General features: G+C 46.3%; 1 protein-coding gene across 1 annotated transcript in view; it reads left to right on the top strand.

The window, feature by feature from the left end:
• The first annotated feature begins 840 nt into the window (after window positions 1-840).
• Window positions 841-17,592, top strand: part of TMX1 (thioredoxin related transmembrane protein 1) — a 29,136-nt gene continuing 12,384 nt past the window's right edge. Inside the window, exons 1-7 of the mRNA XM_089665809.1 lie at window positions 841-1,057; window positions 1,731-1,846; window positions 3,825-3,870; window positions 5,037-5,165; window positions 9,216-9,261; window positions 15,742-15,843; window positions 16,775-16,844. Of these exons, the coding sequence (XP_089521935.1) occupies window positions 921-1,057; window positions 1,731-1,846; window positions 3,825-3,870; window positions 5,037-5,165; window positions 9,216-9,261; window positions 15,742-15,843; window positions 16,775-16,844 (646 nt within the window). The 5' untranslated portion in view covers window positions 841-920. The remainder of the gene's footprint in view (window positions 1,058-1,730; window positions 1,847-3,824; window positions 3,871-5,036; window positions 5,166-9,215; window positions 9,262-15,741; window positions 15,844-16,774; window positions 16,845-17,592) is intronic.

Below are 17,592 nucleotides of genomic sequence, written 5' to 3'. Positions count from 1 at the left end.
AGCTCATGGAGGCCTTTTCCGTGTTCCAGGTTGTGCGTTTTTTGCTGCATGTTTTTTGGTCATGCATGTTGCGTGTTTCCATTAACACTGCAAGCGCAATGTTCATTTTTGCGCATTTTGGGAATGCGCGTTTCCATGTGCGTTCCTGGAATGCGTCGATGTGAACAGAGCCTAAAGCTTTTTGGCCAGATCACCTGGTATTTGTTCTGTACACCAAGTAAATGAAGCCAGAAAGCAGAAAAGAGAGCTAATGACGAATAAAACTGGACAGAACCAGGACAGGAAGGTTCCAATGGATTATATTCATGGAGGTTTGGATCACGGGTGGACTGACAACTCATGGGGCCCCCGGGCAATAGGGGATCATGGGGCCCCTGTGTTCTTGCCCAAACTCAAAAAAGCCTATGAAAAAGGAACCAGGGGTCGGTACTTGTCTGTTAATTCACAGGATTTATTTATATATACATATATTTATATGTTTTATTTAAATATCTAAAAAAAATATATATATATTTATTTATATATATTTATATATATATAAATATATAGAGTATGTATATATATATATAATATATATAATATATATACTCTATATATATATATATAAATAAATCCGGTGAATTAACAGACAAGTACCCCAGGTGCATCTCAAGGGGCCCCCTACTGACCCCGGGCCCTCGAGCAGTGCCCGAGTTTCCAAATGGTCAGTCCGCCACTGATTTGGATACATTTGATCGGCTGGATGGTGGTTTACAGTGGAGGTGCAGTTCGGCCTCCGGCCATCAGGTGTCGCCACAACAAAGATAGCAGTTTGGTGCGGCAGGGAAGAGGTGTGAGGGCGGGGCCGCGTGACTCCTCCTCCCGGTAGAAGCCGGTTCTTCCTCTGTGATCCCGGACTGTAGACTGGGCGATCTGCGGACATGGCTCCGCTCACCCTCCTCTGCCTCGCCCTGCTCCTCGTCCTCCCGGCGAGTGGGAGGGCCGGGAAAGGTGACGTCATCGACATCACCGACAACAACTGGCGGGAAATCCTCACCGGGGAGTGGATGATCAAATTGTGAGTGTCTCCGCCCCCTACCGGGAGTCCGGGCTCTGTGCATGTAGGGTGTTCCATGCAGAGGTCTGAGGGGCTCCATGTGGAGATGTTGGGGTTCCATGTGGAGGTCAGAGGGGCTGAATGCAGAGATCTTGGGGTTCCATGTGGAGATCTTGGGGTTCCATGCAGTGGCCTGAGGGAGCGGCGTATGCACAGCCCTGGATTCTGTATACGGAGCGTTGTACGCCCGGCCCTGCCCCCTGCGTGCGGAGCGTTGTGCGCCCGGCCCTGCCCCCTGCGTACGGAGCGTTGTACGCCCGGCCCTGCCCCCTGCGTGCGGAGCGTTGTGCGCCCGGCCCTGCCCAGTGCGTGCAGAGCGTTGTGCGCCCGGCCCTGCCCCCTGCGTGCGGAGCGTTGTGCTCCCGGCCCTGCCCCCTGCGTGCGGAGCGTTGTGCGCCCGGCCCTGCCCCCTGCGTGCGGAGCGTTGTGCGCCCGGCCCTGCCCGCGGAGCGGTGTGCGCTCGGCGGCCCTGCGCTCTGTGTGCGGAGCGGTGTGCGCTCGGCGGCCCTGCGCTCTGCATAGGGAGCGGTGTGCGCTCGGCGGCCCTGCCCTCTGCTGCGTACGGAGCGGTATACGCTCGGCGTACGGAGCGGTGTACGGTTCTCAGGATGGTAACACTTGTCTCATTCCCCAGCTACGCTCCCTGGTGTCCGGCCTGCCAGAAGCTGCAGCCAGAATGGAAGGAATTTTCAGAGTGGGGAGAAGACCTCGGTGTCAGTGTTGCCAAAGTGGATGTCACGGCTCAGCCAGGTAATTCTTCGGGGGGGGGGGGGGGAGCAGGAAGAGGACGGGCCGAGTGCAGATTTCTGCTAACCAAAGCAACCAATCATGTCCCGGCTTTCACTGATCTGAAGTCTGGCAGACTTTCCTGCTCACTATCATGGTCCTCATTGTCAGGAGAGGGTCTAGTGCAGAACTTCACTCCATCAGTGTTCATGATGTGTGATCCTTATGCTGCTAGGATCAGTACATAGACTGGAAGGTATATCATACTTACTGGATTACAACCCTTTTTTTTTTTTCTTTAATTCAGTTGCTTCCTGGTTTCTGGCCTAGGCCTAAATGATGCCATACATCCCAGGAATGTTCGTGAGCAATGTTTTTTTATCTGGAGGAGGGGCTTTTTCAGCTCAGCACTTCCTCCTGCCTGAATGCCTGAGCTAAGGGCAGATGGATTTCAGGAAGTACTGTAAGTGCTACATGAATCCTTTGCCCATACTCAAGATGGCCACAGCCAAAAAATGCTAGGGGGGTGGTTTTTCAAAGTGATTTCTCAACAAAGTAAAGCATGTAGACACGGATGGACGGGGGAGCATGCTTTGAATATTAAAAATGAAATAAATTGCGTTTTCAGTTTGTGGTACGCAGGAAGCAGATTCCACTTTAAATGTTCTTTTGGTGGGGGGGCATGATGTAGGGGGGCAGTAAACATCATTGCAGGCAGTGTAAAGCCAGCTAATGCATCAAGGCCTCATTTACACTTGTGGTGGCAAATAGAGGCAGTTGAGCTGTGTTTTGCTGCTTCCTCTTAGGCTGCAGAGGGTTGTACATATGCTGAGCCTGTGCGGCAAAAGTGATTCCTACTGTTGTGCTTGGCAGGCAGTACCACCCCCATCGAACACTCATTAGATGGAATGGGGGCACCCTGCAGCTGCGTGCAGTTGTGGTGCACTGGATTGGGGTTTAAATAGGTGGTATGGAGGCAATTTTTAATGCCTGGCAGATGCCCTCTGAAGAGTGATCTGAACAGGGATTGCTCTTTAGAGTGCAGAACAAAATGAAGCCTAAAAGTAATGTACCAATAAACAACAACTGAAATATCAGTGTGGGGTGGACTAATGGTGTCATGAATATTATTATTATACAGTATTTATATAGCGCCAAAGGGTTTGCTCAGCGCTGTACAGTAGTAAGGGGGACAGAACATGAGACAAGCCAGTAACAATACAATAATGGAGGGGTTCGAGGGCCCTGCTCTTTCGAGCTTACAATCTAGGAGGGAGGGGAGGGTGGCACAGGAGGAGATAGCTGTGGGGGATGGAGTGGTGGGAGGAGTGGAGGAGGTTAGTTGTTAGGTGAGGTCGGCTGTTAGGTGAGGTTGGGGTAGGCTTCCCTGAAGAGGAGGGTTTTCAGGGTGCGCCTGAAGGTGAGGAGGGTAGGTGACAGTCTGATGGATTGGGGTAGGGAGTTCCAGAGGATGGGGGAAGTCCTGCAATCGGGCGTGGGAGGAGGAGACCAGGGAGCTAGAGAGCAGGAGGTCCTGTGAGGAGCGGAGGGCACGGGTAGGGTAGTATCTGGGTATCAGGTCAGTTATGTAGTTCGGGGCGGCGTTGTGAGTGGCTTTGCAGAGTTAGCAGTTTGAATTTGATGCGTTGGGCAATCGGGAGCCAATGAAGGGATTGGCAGAGGGGGGAGGCAGATGTGGAGCGGTTGGTGAGGTGGATGAGTCCAGCAGCTGAGTTTATGATAGACTGGAGTGGGGATAGCGCTCGTTTGGGTAGGCCGGTGAGGAGGGAGTTGCAGTAGTCCAGGCGTGAGATGATGAGGGAGTGTACGAGTTGTTTGGTGGTGTCTGGGGTGAGGAATGTGCGTATCTTGGAGATGTTGCGGAGGTGGAGCCTGCAAGATCTAGATAGCAGTTGGATGTGGGGTAGGAAGGAGAGGTGGGAATAGAAGTGGGTAATGCACGGAGCCCTCTCCTTCTGTCATTTCTTCTCTTGTTTTACAGGACTGAGTGGCCGTTTCATCATTACAGCCCTGCCTACTATATATCAGTGAGTATCTGTATACACCTTACCTGAAGTCCCTTCTATACCAGCCTATGGCAGCACCACAGTCAGAGCATCATACGTTAACCCCGTCCCTCCCAGCCACGGAGTCCCTAACAAGGTCTTCATGTATGGGAGGGTGGGAAGGACTGGCCCTTCAGGTCGCTGTGATTGTCTGGCACAGTGGTCGCATCTTTGTGAGCCGGTCCCGATCATTACTAGAGACTGGAAGCGGTCTTTGATAGCAGAATCCCTGTGCTGGGAACGTGCTCTCAGCACAGAAACCTCATCCACCCATGGGTGCATGTGTGGCGTGTGGGCGTTCAGGCCCCCGCTCATTGCCGCAGCACACATGCATTACATGGGCGGCAAGAGGTTATTACCATGTTCTAAATGTCACTTGTTTATTTTGGTCTTCCCAGGACGAGAAGGTGAAATGTGTCGTACTTTTATATTGCTCTAAAGGCATCACAAAGGAGAGAGATGGGTTAAATTGTATCTAAAACCAAGAACAAAATTCTAATAGTGCAGTTTACCTCTCCCTATGGTGGCCATACACGGTTCAAGGAAAGTGAACAATCGATATCCGATTCGACCAAACATTCGGAATCAGACGTTGATCAAGAGAGACAAAAATGTGGCTGAGTGATGAGTGACTGATAGTGGGGTAATAAGGAGTGGGGCCGGTCCAGCGCCGTCTCCTCTCCAAGGCACCCTGGCTATAGTTGCTCTCCAGCATCCTGCATTTACACAAATGTGAACCGAAAGCAGTATTAAAACCCAAAAGTCTGACTCGGGCTCTCAGTGGATTGCTGGTGATGAGGCTGAGCCGGGTGCTGCTCCAGACTCTGGGGTGGATCCCGACTTTAAAGTCGGGACCTTTCCCCAGCCTGGACTAGCTCAGTGATGTCAGCTGACGGCGGGCTTCAGTCAGCTGACGGCGGGCTTCAGTCAGCTGACGGCGGAAAATGGGTCACAGGAGTGCAGAACAAACTGCACTCCTGTGATCCACAGAAGTACAACCAAAAAAAAGCTTTGGCTGTACTTCTCTTTTTAATTCACCTTTTTTAAAAAAACTAAAAAAAAAAAAAAAACCAGTCCATTTTGGTGCATTATATGTATTTCCAGGAAAGTGGTTTGCTTTGTTCTAACTTTCGTGTCTTTTCAATCAGCTGTAAAGATGGGATTTTCCGGAAGTACCAAGGAGCCAGAACACACAAAGATTTCATCAACTTCGTGAATGAGAAGGAGTGGGAGGGGCTAGAACCCATGTCATCGTGGTTGAGCCCAGACTCTCTACTGTAAGTAAAAAAAAAATAAAAATAAAGGCAGCTGGCATAGAAAGGATCAGTAACACTATGGGGGGGGGGGAGTGATTATTCTTCCCTGTCAAGTAGCTAGTCGAGTTGGGAAAAAAAGGCATAAGTCCATCTCGTTCAACCAACCAATAAAAAAAAAAAATACCAAAACCACCATGTACACAATCCTATATCTGCAGTTGATTCAGAGGAAGGCAAGAACCCCCAATAAAGCATAATCGAATATGCTTCAGCAGGAGGATTCCCTCCTGACAGCGCAGGAGGCAATTGGTTGACATCTGGTATTATTACCTATAAATTTTAGTATCTAGTTATATTTTATTTATTTATTTCAGGTACTTGTATATCGCCGTCAATTTACGCAGCACTTTACATATATATTGTACATTCACATCAGTCCCTAACCCTCAAGGGGTGTACAATCTAAGGTCCCTAACTCACATTCATATACAAGGTCCAATCTAGACAGGATCCAATTAACCTACCAGCATGTCTTTGGAGTGTGGGAGGAAACCAGAGTACCCGGAGGAAACCCACGCAGGCACAGGGAGAACATGCAAACTCCAGGCAGGAGGTGCCGTGGCTGGGATTCGAACCAACGAACCTAGTACTGCCAGGCGGAAGTGCTAACCATTTAGCCACTGTGCAGCCCATTTTGTGCATTTAAGAATGCATCCAGGTCTTTTTTAAAACCATCTACAAAGCTGGCTAGAACCTTCTCTTCAGGGAGTCTATTCCACATGTTTACTGCTCTTACTGTGAAGAAACCTTTCTGTATTTGGAGATTGTCAGTAGTCACACCACTGCGATTTAAAATTGTGCGATTTGTGTGTGATTTCTGAAGACTTTGTCACTTGTGAAGATTTTCAACAATTTCTTGCAATTTGCCATGCGATTTCCATTACATGCTATGTATGTGAAATCACAACAAAACTGCAGAAAAAGTAATACAAGAACTACTTTAGAAATCGCGCCGCAGCAAATCGCACATGTTAAGACACTGACATTCACATTCATTTCAGGTGCAGTTTCAATTTGCAAATCGATCCTGAAATTGCAGCGGTTGACTGGGCACTAAATCTCTTTTCCTCCAGACATAAAGAGTGTCCTCTGTGATGACCTTTTAAAGTGAATAACTATACCGAGTTCATTAGTTGGACCACCTGTGTATTTATACAGAGATCAAATGCCTCACCCAAAAGGGGAAGCCCTCCTTGTTTGCATCCTCCCCCCTCTCCACTGCCACATTTTGGCAATTTTTATAGGGGGGAGGCGGGAACGGATACTTGGTTTTGAGAGGTACCCGCTCCCACTTCCAGCTCCGTTCACCATTCTCCCCCCCCACCACCCCTGCAGTCTTCTGGGACACTTCACAGGTCCCAGAGGACTACGGTACCAATCACAAGGGGGGTATTTGTACTGCCTCAAGAAATGAGATCAGCCATCAGTACTTCAGGATTGATTGGTTTTCAGATATATACCATAGTTTGTAGACCTTTATAAATTTTCTACAGACAAAATAATAAACACTGATTTGGGTTATTCTCACCAAATAAATGTAGCAGAGTACATTTTGGCCTAAATATATGAAGAACAATTATTTATTTGCAAAATGTTTTAACAGGAATGAAGAAAAAAATGCATTTTTGGTCTTTTTTTTTTTTTTTCATTTTTATTTAGCAAAAACATCCCAGTGGTGATTAAATACCACCAAAAGAAAGCTTCATTTGTGTGAAAAAAACATTCAAATGTTTCATGACCACACAATTTGTCAAATCAAATTGTGACAGCTGAAAATTGGCCTGGGCAGGAAGGGGGTGAAAGTGTCCAGTGGGCAAGTGGTCAAACCTCATTTGGCACATAGTCCCCCAATTACACAGAGCATTGAGGTCGGCTTGCAAGTTGGAGACATCCTGTAAGGACGTTATTCCACGGCACAGCTTGGTGTCATCTTCACAGACTGAAATGGGATTGTTAATCCCAGACCCTATATTGTTTATAAATATATTAAAAAGTAAGGGTGCCAACACTGAACCTTGGGGTACCCCACTAATAACACGTAACCTTGGGGTACACCACTGACACCCCTAGACCATTCAGAGTATGAATCATTAACCACTAATCTTTTACGATCTTTTAGCCAGCTTTCTATCCATTTACATACAGATTTTTCCAAGCCTGTAAACTTTACTTTACACATTAGCCGTGTGTGGGAAACTGTGTCAAATACTTTTGCAAAATCCTAGTATACCACGTCCACCGCCACCCCTCTGTCCAAGCATACCACGTCCACCGCCACCCCTCTGTTCAAGCATACCACGTCCACCGCCACCCCTCTGTCCAGGCATACCACGTCCACCGCCACCCCTCTGTCCAGGCATACCACGTCCACCGCCACCCCTCTGTCCAGGCATACCACGTCCACCGCCACCCCTCTGTCCAGGCATACCACGTCCACCGCCACCCCTCTGTCCAGGCATACCACGTCCACCGCCACCCCTCTGTCCAGGCATACCACGTCCACCGCCACCCCTCTGTCCAGGCATACCACGTCCACCGCCACCCCTCTGTCCAGGCATACCACGTCCACCGCCACCCCTCTGTCCAGGCATACCACGTCCACCGCCACCCCTCTGTCCAGGCATACCACGTCCACCGCCACCCCTCTGTCCAGGCATACCACGTCCACCGCCACCCCTCTGTCCAGGCATACCACGTCCACCGCCACCCCTCTGTCCAGGCATACCACGTCCACCGCCACCCCTCTGTCCAGGCATACCACGTCCACCGCCACCCCTCTGTCCAGGCATACCACGTCCACCGCCACCCCTCTGTCCAGGCATACCACGTCCACCGCCACCCCTCTGTCCAGGCATACCACGTCCACCGCCACCCCTCTGTCCAGGCATACCACGTCCACCGCCACCCCTCTGTCCAGGCATACTATGTCTCTCCCCCCTCCATCTCTATTCTCTCTCTTGCCTTTTCAATTTCTTTCTATCTTCTTTTTTTTCTCTTTCCTTCCATCTTCTTATGATGCTGCCCCCCCCCTCCTTTCCTTCTTACCCTTATTCAACCCTTTTGTTCAGACATCTCCCCTTTTACATGTTTGTCTCCCAGTCCTTTTTTCCCTATTTTACAATTATCTTTCCACTGTTTTATTAGAAAAACATTAAACACATTAATTTTTTTTTTTGTTTCAGGTATGTACATTTTTATGATGTGTTATTGGTGGACTTTTTTTCATTAGTAGGCTCACTTATGTAGTTAGTCATCTTGATTTGTCACTGTTAGTTAATTTTAGATAATGCACCTTTAGGGACAATCGTTATCAGTTAATAGCCGTATGTGTTAAAATATGAGTCATTTATAAGTAAGCATCTCCCCTACTGATGCTTACACTTATGACTAAGCCCTGGTTAGGTGAAATGCGTCAGCTGGGGCATGTGTCTGTATCTTTTTTTGGCACAATAACATTTTTCAACTGATGACATTAGATTGAGGCCAAACTTATGATAATACTTATTATTATTATACAGGATTTATATAACGCCAACAGTTTGTGCAGCGCTTTACAATATAACGGGAGATAATACAGTTACAATACAATTTGGTACAATATATTGCGTAATATTGATGGAAATTTGTTCTGAGAAAAAACACAGCTGGAGGATATTAATAAAAATAGTTTCCAAATGGTGGCAACTCTTAGGTATGTGAATTTCCTGACACGCAGTGATATCTATGTTCTCATGTTTGGCTCTACATAATGAGATTTTTATCCTGGGATGTTGAGGTCTGTGGTTTGCAGTCCAAACACATTGTGGAAGCCATGTGGATGGAACTATGCAGCTCTAAATACTATATTGCTAACAGCCATCACTGTTGAGTGATTGGTCTGTTCTCGCAGGAAAACACCAGGGACTGGAATGCACATGTTGTATATGTACATTCAGTGTGAAGTCATTTGTCTTGTCTACTCATAACAGAATCTTGTAATATAGATTTTTCTTCTGATTTTTTTTGTTACAGAATGAGCGGCATGTCAGCTCTGTTCCATCTATCAATGTATATTCGGGTAAGTAGGATCATTCTTGTATATTGTATCCTCACTGCTCTCTGTTATACCAGAAGATGGAGTTGGGAATCAATGTACCTGTTGAAGGTATTCATTAACTTCCATTTTGTCTGTTAAAGTGTTACTATACCCAGGACCCTGCATTCACTATATCCGGTCTCCCTGGACCCTGCATTCACTATATCCGGTCTCCCTGGACCCTGCATTCGCTATATCCGGTCTCCCCCGGACCCTGCGTTCGCTATATCCGGTCTCCCCCGGACCCTGCGTTCGCTATATCCGCTCTCCCCCGGACCCTGCGTTCGCTATATCCGGTCTCCCCCGGACCCTGCGTTCGCTATATCCGCTCTCCCCCGGACCCTGCGTTCGCTATATCCGCTCTCCCCCGGACCCTGCGTTCGCTATATCCGCTCTCCCCCGGACCCTGCGTTCGCTATATCCGCTCTCCCCCGGACCCTGCGTTCGCTATATCCGCTCTCCCCCGGACCCTGCGTTCGCTATATCCGCTCTCCCCCGGACCCTGCGTTCGCTATATCCGCTCTCCCCCGGACCCTGCGTTCGCTATATCCGCTCTCCCCCGGACCCTGCGTTCGCTATATCCGCTCTCCCCCGGACCCTGCGTTCGCTATATCCGCTCTCCCCCGGACCCTGCGTTCGCGATACCCGCGGTCTCCCCCGGACCCTGCCTTCGCGATACCCGCGGTCTCCCCCGGACCCTGCCTTCGCGATACCCGCGGTCTCCCCCGGACCCTGCCTTCGCGATACCCGCGGTCTCCCCCGGACCCTGCCTTCGCGATACCCGCGGTCTCCCCCGGACCCTGCCTTCGCGATACCCGCGGTCTCCCCCGGACCCTGCCTTCGCGATACCCGCGGTCTCCCCCGGACCCTGCCTTCGCGATACCCGCGGTCTCCCCACAGTACACAGAACATGGGAATGCAAGTATTACCTTTTCTCATCAGCAGTTAGAGCAGTCTTGTGACTTCTATCAGTGTCCAGCCGAGCACTATAACTTCCTGTTCTCTCTGCCTCTGCTGCACTATTAGCATTGTTTCAAGCTATCTCTGGATTACACAACACTTCTCCATTAAGAAGGGGAAGAAGGGTGGTGTTCTATAGTCCAGTCTTAGGATGAAAATGCTCCTCTTTAATAGATACAGTACATTGAGTGAGCGTTGTCAGCCTAGGACAAAAAGTGTGCTACTGGCAGGGTCACCAGGTGAAAATTCGGGGAAAGAACTAAAAAAAGAAAAGAAATGCAACCACCACATCCGAAGATTGGTAAGCTGCAGTAGATTACTTGATGTTCTTGGGTTTAGATACAATTTAAGGATCTGGCCATGCATTGTGACTAAATCTACCCACTGACACACTTTGGCAACATCTGAACCTATAGGTGAAACTCGAAAAAAATAGAATATCGTGCAAAAGTTCATTTATTTCAGTGCAGCAACTTAAAAGGTGAAACGAATATATGAGATAGACTCATTACATGCAAAGCAAGATAGTTCAAGCCGTGATTTGTCATCATTGTGATGATTATGGCTTACAGCTCATGAAAACCCCAAATCCACAATCTCAGAAAATGAGAATATTCCATGCAATCAATAAAATAAGGATTGTACATAGAACAATATCGGACCTCTGAAAAGTAGAAGCATGCATATGTACTCAGTACTTGGTTTGGGCCCCTTTTCCAGCAATTACAGCCTCAATGCGGCGTGGCATGGAAGCTATCAGCCTGTGGCACTGCTGAGGTGTTATGGAAGACCAGGATGCTTCAATAGCGGCCTTCAACTCTTCTGCATTGTTTGGTCTCATGTCTCTCATCTTTCTCTTGGCAATGCCCCATAGATTCTCTATGGGTCCAGGTCAGGCGAGTTTGCTGGCCAATCAAGCACAGTAATCCCACGGTCATTGAACCAGGTTGAGTCCTGCTGGAAAATGAAGTCAGCATCCCCATAAAGCTCGTCTGCGGAAGGAAGCATAAAGTGCTCCAAAATCTCCTGGTAGACGGCTGCGTTGACCCCGGACTTAATGAAGCACAGTGGACCAACACCAGCAGATGACATGGCTCCCCAAATCAACACAGACTGTGGAAACTTCACACTGGACTTCAAGCATCTTGCAGTGTGTGCCTCTCCATTCTTCCTCCATACTCGGGGTCCTTGGTTTCCAAATGAGATGCAAAAGTTGCTCTCATCAGAAAAGAGGACTTTGGAACACTGAGCAACAGACCAGGTCTGTTTGTTCAGGAGCGGCTTGACAAGAGGAATACGACATTTGAAGCCCATGTCCAGGATCCATCTGTGTGTGGTGGCTCTTGATGCACTTACTCCAGTCTTAGTCCACTCCTTGTGAAAGTCCCCAACACTTTTGAATGACCTTTTCCTGACAATCCTCTCCAGGCTGCGGTCATCCCTGCTGCTTGTGCACCTTTTTCTTCCACATTTTCCATTCCACATAACTTTCTATTAATGTGCTTTGATACAGCACTTTGGAAACATCCAACTTCTTTTGCAATTACAGTCAGGTCCATAAATATTGGGACATCGACACAATTCTAACATTTTTGGCTCTATACACCACCACAATGGATTTGAAATGAAACGAACAAGATGTGCTTTAACTGCAGACTGTCAGCTTTAATTTGAGGGTATTTACATCCAAATCAGGTGAACGGTGTAGGAATTACAACAGTTTGCATATGTGCCTCCCACTCGATAGGGGACCAAAAGTAATGGGACAGAATAATAATCATAAATCAAACTTTCACTTTTTAATACTTGGTTGCAAATCCTTTGCAGTCAATTATACCTGAAGTCTGGAACGCATAGACATCACCAGACGCTGGGTTTCATCCCTGGTGATGCTCTGCCAGGCCTCTACTGCAACTGTCTTCAGTTCCTGCTTGTTCTTGGGGCATTTTCCCTTCAGTTTGGTCTTCAGCAAGTGAAATGCATGCTCAATCGGATTCAGGTCAGGTGATTGACTTGGCCATTGCAGAACATTCCACTTCTTTCCCTTAAACTCTTTGGTTGCTTTTGCAGTCTGCTTTGGGTCATTGTCCATCTGCACTGTGAAGCGGCGTCCAATGAGTTGTGAAGCATTTGGCTGAATATGAGCAGATAATATTCCCGAAACACTTCAGAATTCATCCTGCTGCTTTTGTCAGCAGTCACATCATCAATTAATACAAGAGAACCAGTTCCATTGGCAGCCATACATGCCCACGCCATGACACTACCACCACCATGCTTCACTGATGAGGTGGTATGCTTAGGATCATGAGCAGTTCCTTTCCTTCTCCATACTCTTCTCTTCCCATCACTCTGGTACAAGTTGATCTTGGTCTCATCTGTCCATAGGATGTTGTTCCAGAACTGTGAAGGCTTTTTTAGATGTCGTTTGGCAAACTCTAATCTGGCCTTCCTGTTTTTGAGGCTCACCAATGGTTTCCATCTTGTGGTGAACCCTCTGTATTCACTCTGGTGAAGTCTTCTCTTGATTGTTGACTTTGACACACATACACCTACCTCCTGGAGAGTGTTCTTGATCTGGCCAACTGTTGTGAAGGGTGTTTTCTTCACCAGGGAAAGAATTCTTCGGTCATCCACCACAGTTGTTTGCCATGGTCCTCCGGGTCTTTTGGTGTTGCTGAGCTCACCTGTGCGTTCCTTCTTTTTAAGAATGTTCCAAACAGTTGTTTTGGCCACGCCTAATGTTTTTGCTATCTCTCTGATGGGTTTGTTTTGTTTTTTCAGCCTAATGATGGCTTGCTTCACTGACAGTGACAGCTCTTTGGATCTCATCTTGAGAGCTGACAGCAACAGATTCCAAATGCAAATTGAAAATGAACTCTGGACCTTTTTATCTGCTCATTGTAATTGGGATAATGAGGGAATAACACACACCTGGCCATGGAGCAACTGAAAAGCCAATTGTCCCTTTACTTTTGGTCCCTTAACAAGTGGGAGGCACATATGCAAACTGTTGTAATTCCTACACCATTCACCTGATTTGGATGTAAATACCCTCAAATTAAAGCTGACAGTCTGCAGTTAAAGCACATCTTGTTCGTTTCATTTCAAATCCATTATGGTGGTATATAGAGCAAGAAATGTTAGAATTGTGTCGATGTCCCAATATTTATGGACCTGACTGTACCTTTTGAGGCTTTCCCTCCTTATGGAGGGTGTCAATGATGGTTTTCTGCACAACTGTCAGGTCAGCAGTCTTTCCCATGATTGTGATTCCTACTGAACCAGACTGAGAGACCATTTAAAGGCTCAGGAACCCTTTGCAGGTGTTATGGCTGAATTAGCTGATTAGAGTGGGACACTTTGAGCCGAGAATATTGCACCTTTTCACAATATTCTCATTTTCTGAGATTGTGGATTTGGGGTTTTCATTAGCTGTAAGCCATAATCATCACAATTATGACAAATCACGGCTTGAACTATCTTGCTTTGCATGTAATGAGTCGATCTCCTATATTAGTTTCACCTTTTGAGTTTCATTCCTGAAATAAATGAACTTTTGCACGATATTCTAATTTTTTGAGTTTCACCTGTTTGTGCCTGTAGAGGCATGGGAAGGGGTAGGTAGGGCTTAGCAGAAGGAAGAATCCAACCCCACGGATTGACTAAAAATAAAGGCTTGGGCGGGGTTGTTTGCCTTGGTCAGGTAGGGCTGCAAGGATGTACAGATATTCCCTAATCTAACCATAACTGACTGGTTGTATAAAGCCAACTTTCTCTCATGTCTGTATGGACCTGAAACAGTTTTTTTTTCTTTTTAATATGAAGGAACACTATGTACTATTTCATTTTTAGCTTTTTTTTTTTTTTTTTTTCCCCCCTTATGCACCTACCATATGTCCTAAAAAGCTTTCTGTTAGGAGATTAATAGCTCAAGCTAAAATTTACACACAAACTAGTAAGCTTAGAACAGTGGCTCCTTTATTGGACGTCTTCATTGGATATTTCAGTCAGACAGAGCCAGTTAGAAAGTGAGCTACTTCTGCTGTGCTCTTGCTTTAACTATACCATAGTGCTCATGGAATTCTTTGTTGTGTATTGAATATTTATTTGTAAAACAAGGAGTGTATGTGTGTATACACACACATGCACACGTGCTATATGGCCAAAAGTATTGGTTGGCCTGCCTTTACATGCCCATGAACTTTAATGGCATCCCAGTCTTAGTCCGTAGGGTTCAATATTGAGTTGGCCCCGCCCTCTGCAGCTATAACAGCTTCACCTCTTCTGGGAAGGCCGTCCACAAGGTTTAGGAGGGTGTCTATGGGAAGGTTTGACGATTCTTCCAGAAGCACATTTGTGAGATCAGGCACTGATGTCGGGGGAGGAGGCCTGGCTCGCAGTCTCCGCTCTAATTCCTCCCAAAGGTGTTCTGTGGGGTTGAGGTCAGTCAAGTTCCTCCACCCCAAACTGGCTCCTCCATGTATTTACAGACCTTGCTTTGTGCACTGGTGTGCAGTCATGTTGGAACAGAAATGTGCCATCCCCAAACTCTTCCCACAAAGTTGGGAGCATGAAATTGTCCAAAATGTTTTGGTATGCTGATGCCTTAAGAGTTACCTTCAATGGAACTAGGGGGCCAAGCCCAACCCCTGAAAAACCCCACACCATAATCTCCCCTCCATCACACTTTACACTTGGCACAATGCAGTAAGGCAAGTACCGTTCTCCTGGCAACCACCAAACTCGCACGTCCATCGGATTGCTAGACAGAGAAGCGCGATTGGTCACTCCAGAGAACATGTCTCCACTGCTCTAGAGTCCAGTGGTGGCGTGCTTTACACCACTGCATCCAGCACTTTGCATTGCAGTTGGTGATGTAAGGCTTGGATGCAGCTGCTCAGCCATGGAAACCCATTCCATGAAGCTCTCTACACACTGTTGTTGTGCTCCTCTGAAGGCCACACCAAGTTTGGAAGTCTTTAGCTATTGACTCTGCAGACAGTTGGCGACTTCTGCGCACTGTGCGCTTCAGCATGTGCTGACCCCGCTCTGTCATGTGACGTGGCCTACCACTTGGTGGCTGAGTTGCTGTTGTTCTCAGTTGTTTCCACTTTGTTATAATCCCACTAACCGTTGACTGTGGAATATTTAGTAACCAGGAAATGTCACGGATGGACTTGCACAGTTGACAACCTATCACGGGACCACGCTTGGAGCGAACCATTCTTTCACAAATGTTTGTAGAAGCAGTCTGCATGCCTACATGCTTGATCCAATGAATTGGAGTGCTGCCCAATACTTTTGGCAATATTGTGTGTGTCAGAATTCATTATAGCTTCTTGTTATAGTATAAGTAATAGCTGCATTTCTACAGCAGCACCCATGGGATTCCTCTGGCAGTTGTAAACTATTTCATGTACTGATCATTCATGTTTATTGAGCCTGCATATGCTGTGTGCCCTGGCTGTCAGTAGTGATGGATGTTCTCTGTCTTTTCAGTACTGTCATGAATACTTCGTTGAGGATTTGGGTATTCCAGTCTGGGGATCGTATGTCATATTCGGATTGCTCACTCTACTTCTAGGTCTCATTCTTGGTTTGGTGAGTAGGCAGGATATTCTATGTTGAAGCCTAAGGGGTATTTTTTTTTTAAATCTATGAATGTGACCTTCATGAAACATTATCTGCTTTCTAAATATGCTCACGTCTTATACTTTATATCCATTATGAACCTTCCAGAATGAAAGAAGAATTTGTACTTTTCTTTAATGACATTATGAGAAATAGGAACAGATATGCAACACGTTTTTGTTTTATTTCTTTTAAAATGGTACTGAATGTACATACCAGGCAAAATTAGTCACGTTCCGTCTTCACCTCTTCTCAGCATCCTAATGACATTTGTAAATAAAACGTTTCCATTTTCTTCACATACCTCAAAAGCAGAAGTTCACCTTTTGTGGAAAAATAATGAATGCACATATTCTTGCAAAAAAAAAGTGCATATATTTTTCCACCAGGAGCTTGCAAAGTATTGCACCTGCAGTCAGTGGATCGTGAGTGCAATGCCAGCTTCCTGCAGACACCCTCAAGCTTTTTTGCCTGTACCTCCTATACAGGCTTTCTGTTTGAAAGTTGGAGTGTCAATGAACTGTAGGGTGCTTGTGCATGTCCTTTCATTCCATTGAGAACTATAAGCCATCTGCTATGGCAGGCGGGACTTTGCAGGCAGAGCCCTGCTGATTTTAAAATGTGACAGCGGATGCAGGAAGAGGAACCCCTGCTAACTGTCACGAGGGGAAGGTGCTGGAACATTTTACATATTACACCCTATATGATTGCTCTAATTGCAGACAATATGGTGCAACTTAGCATGCGATTTGCAAGTCGCATGGCATTCAAATCGCATGCCAAGTCACACCCAGTGTGACCGGGGACTTGGTATGTTAGATTTGTATTATTTATTCCTTGTCACATTGTGCTACAGTTTTGCAAATATGTCTGGTCTGATAGCGCTCTTTCTTTATTGCAGCTTCTGGTGTTTGTGGCAGATTACCTGTGTCCAACAAAGAGGCACCGACCCCAGGGATACCCGCATCATAGTGAGTTATATTATGTGTATTAAAAATCCAGCTGTTATTTTGTTTTTGCTTTTTTAAGTTTTGGATAGGCTACAGGAGGATCTAACTGCACTTTTTATCCCATATGGACACAGAAGATCAGCTTGCTGAATGAAGACTCCAAAGTAATCTCCCTCCTGATAAGCGTCTTTGAAACAGCCGTATTCCTCATTAAAAAGAACTCCACATAGTGCTTAATCCTTATAAAAAACTTTTATTTATCAATTAAACAGAAGAAATACATTCACGTTCCGGAGGTGTATTTGCACCAGGTATGATGAAGATCCAGTGATGTACTGATTAGACACTAGATGGCAGTATCATCTCAGCAGCAATCAGTACATCCCTGGATCTTCATCATACCTGGTGCAAATACACCTCCGGAACGTGACTGTATTTCTTCTGTTTAATTGATGAATAAAAGTTTATACAGTGTATGTGTCTGTGTGTCTGTCTCTCTCTCTCTCTCTCTCTCTCTCTCTCTCTCTCTCGATATAGATATATAGATATATATATATATATATATATATCTTTTTTTTTTTTTTTTTTTTTTTCACTTTTTTTGTTATACAAGGATTGTGCCATTGTTTCATGTAGCGCAGCATTTTTTCACTTCGCAATATGATTGTATAATTTTTCCCACTGAGGCATGGGTTGTGTGCACTAGCGGCTACAGTATTTATACGTTTTAATTTTTGTTTTCATTTCACCATAGTTAGCATTTTTTCAC

The sequence above is a fragment of the Staurois parvus genome, unplaced genomic scaffold (assembly GCF_062004578.1).
Source record: "Staurois parvus isolate SC_StPar_1 unplaced genomic scaffold, SC_StPar_1.0 ptg002360l, whole genome shotgun sequence".
Lineage (NCBI taxonomy): Eukaryota > Metazoa > Chordata > Amphibia > Anura > Ranidae > Staurois > Staurois parvus.
This window is presented reverse-complemented; position numbering and strand designations above follow the sequence as displayed.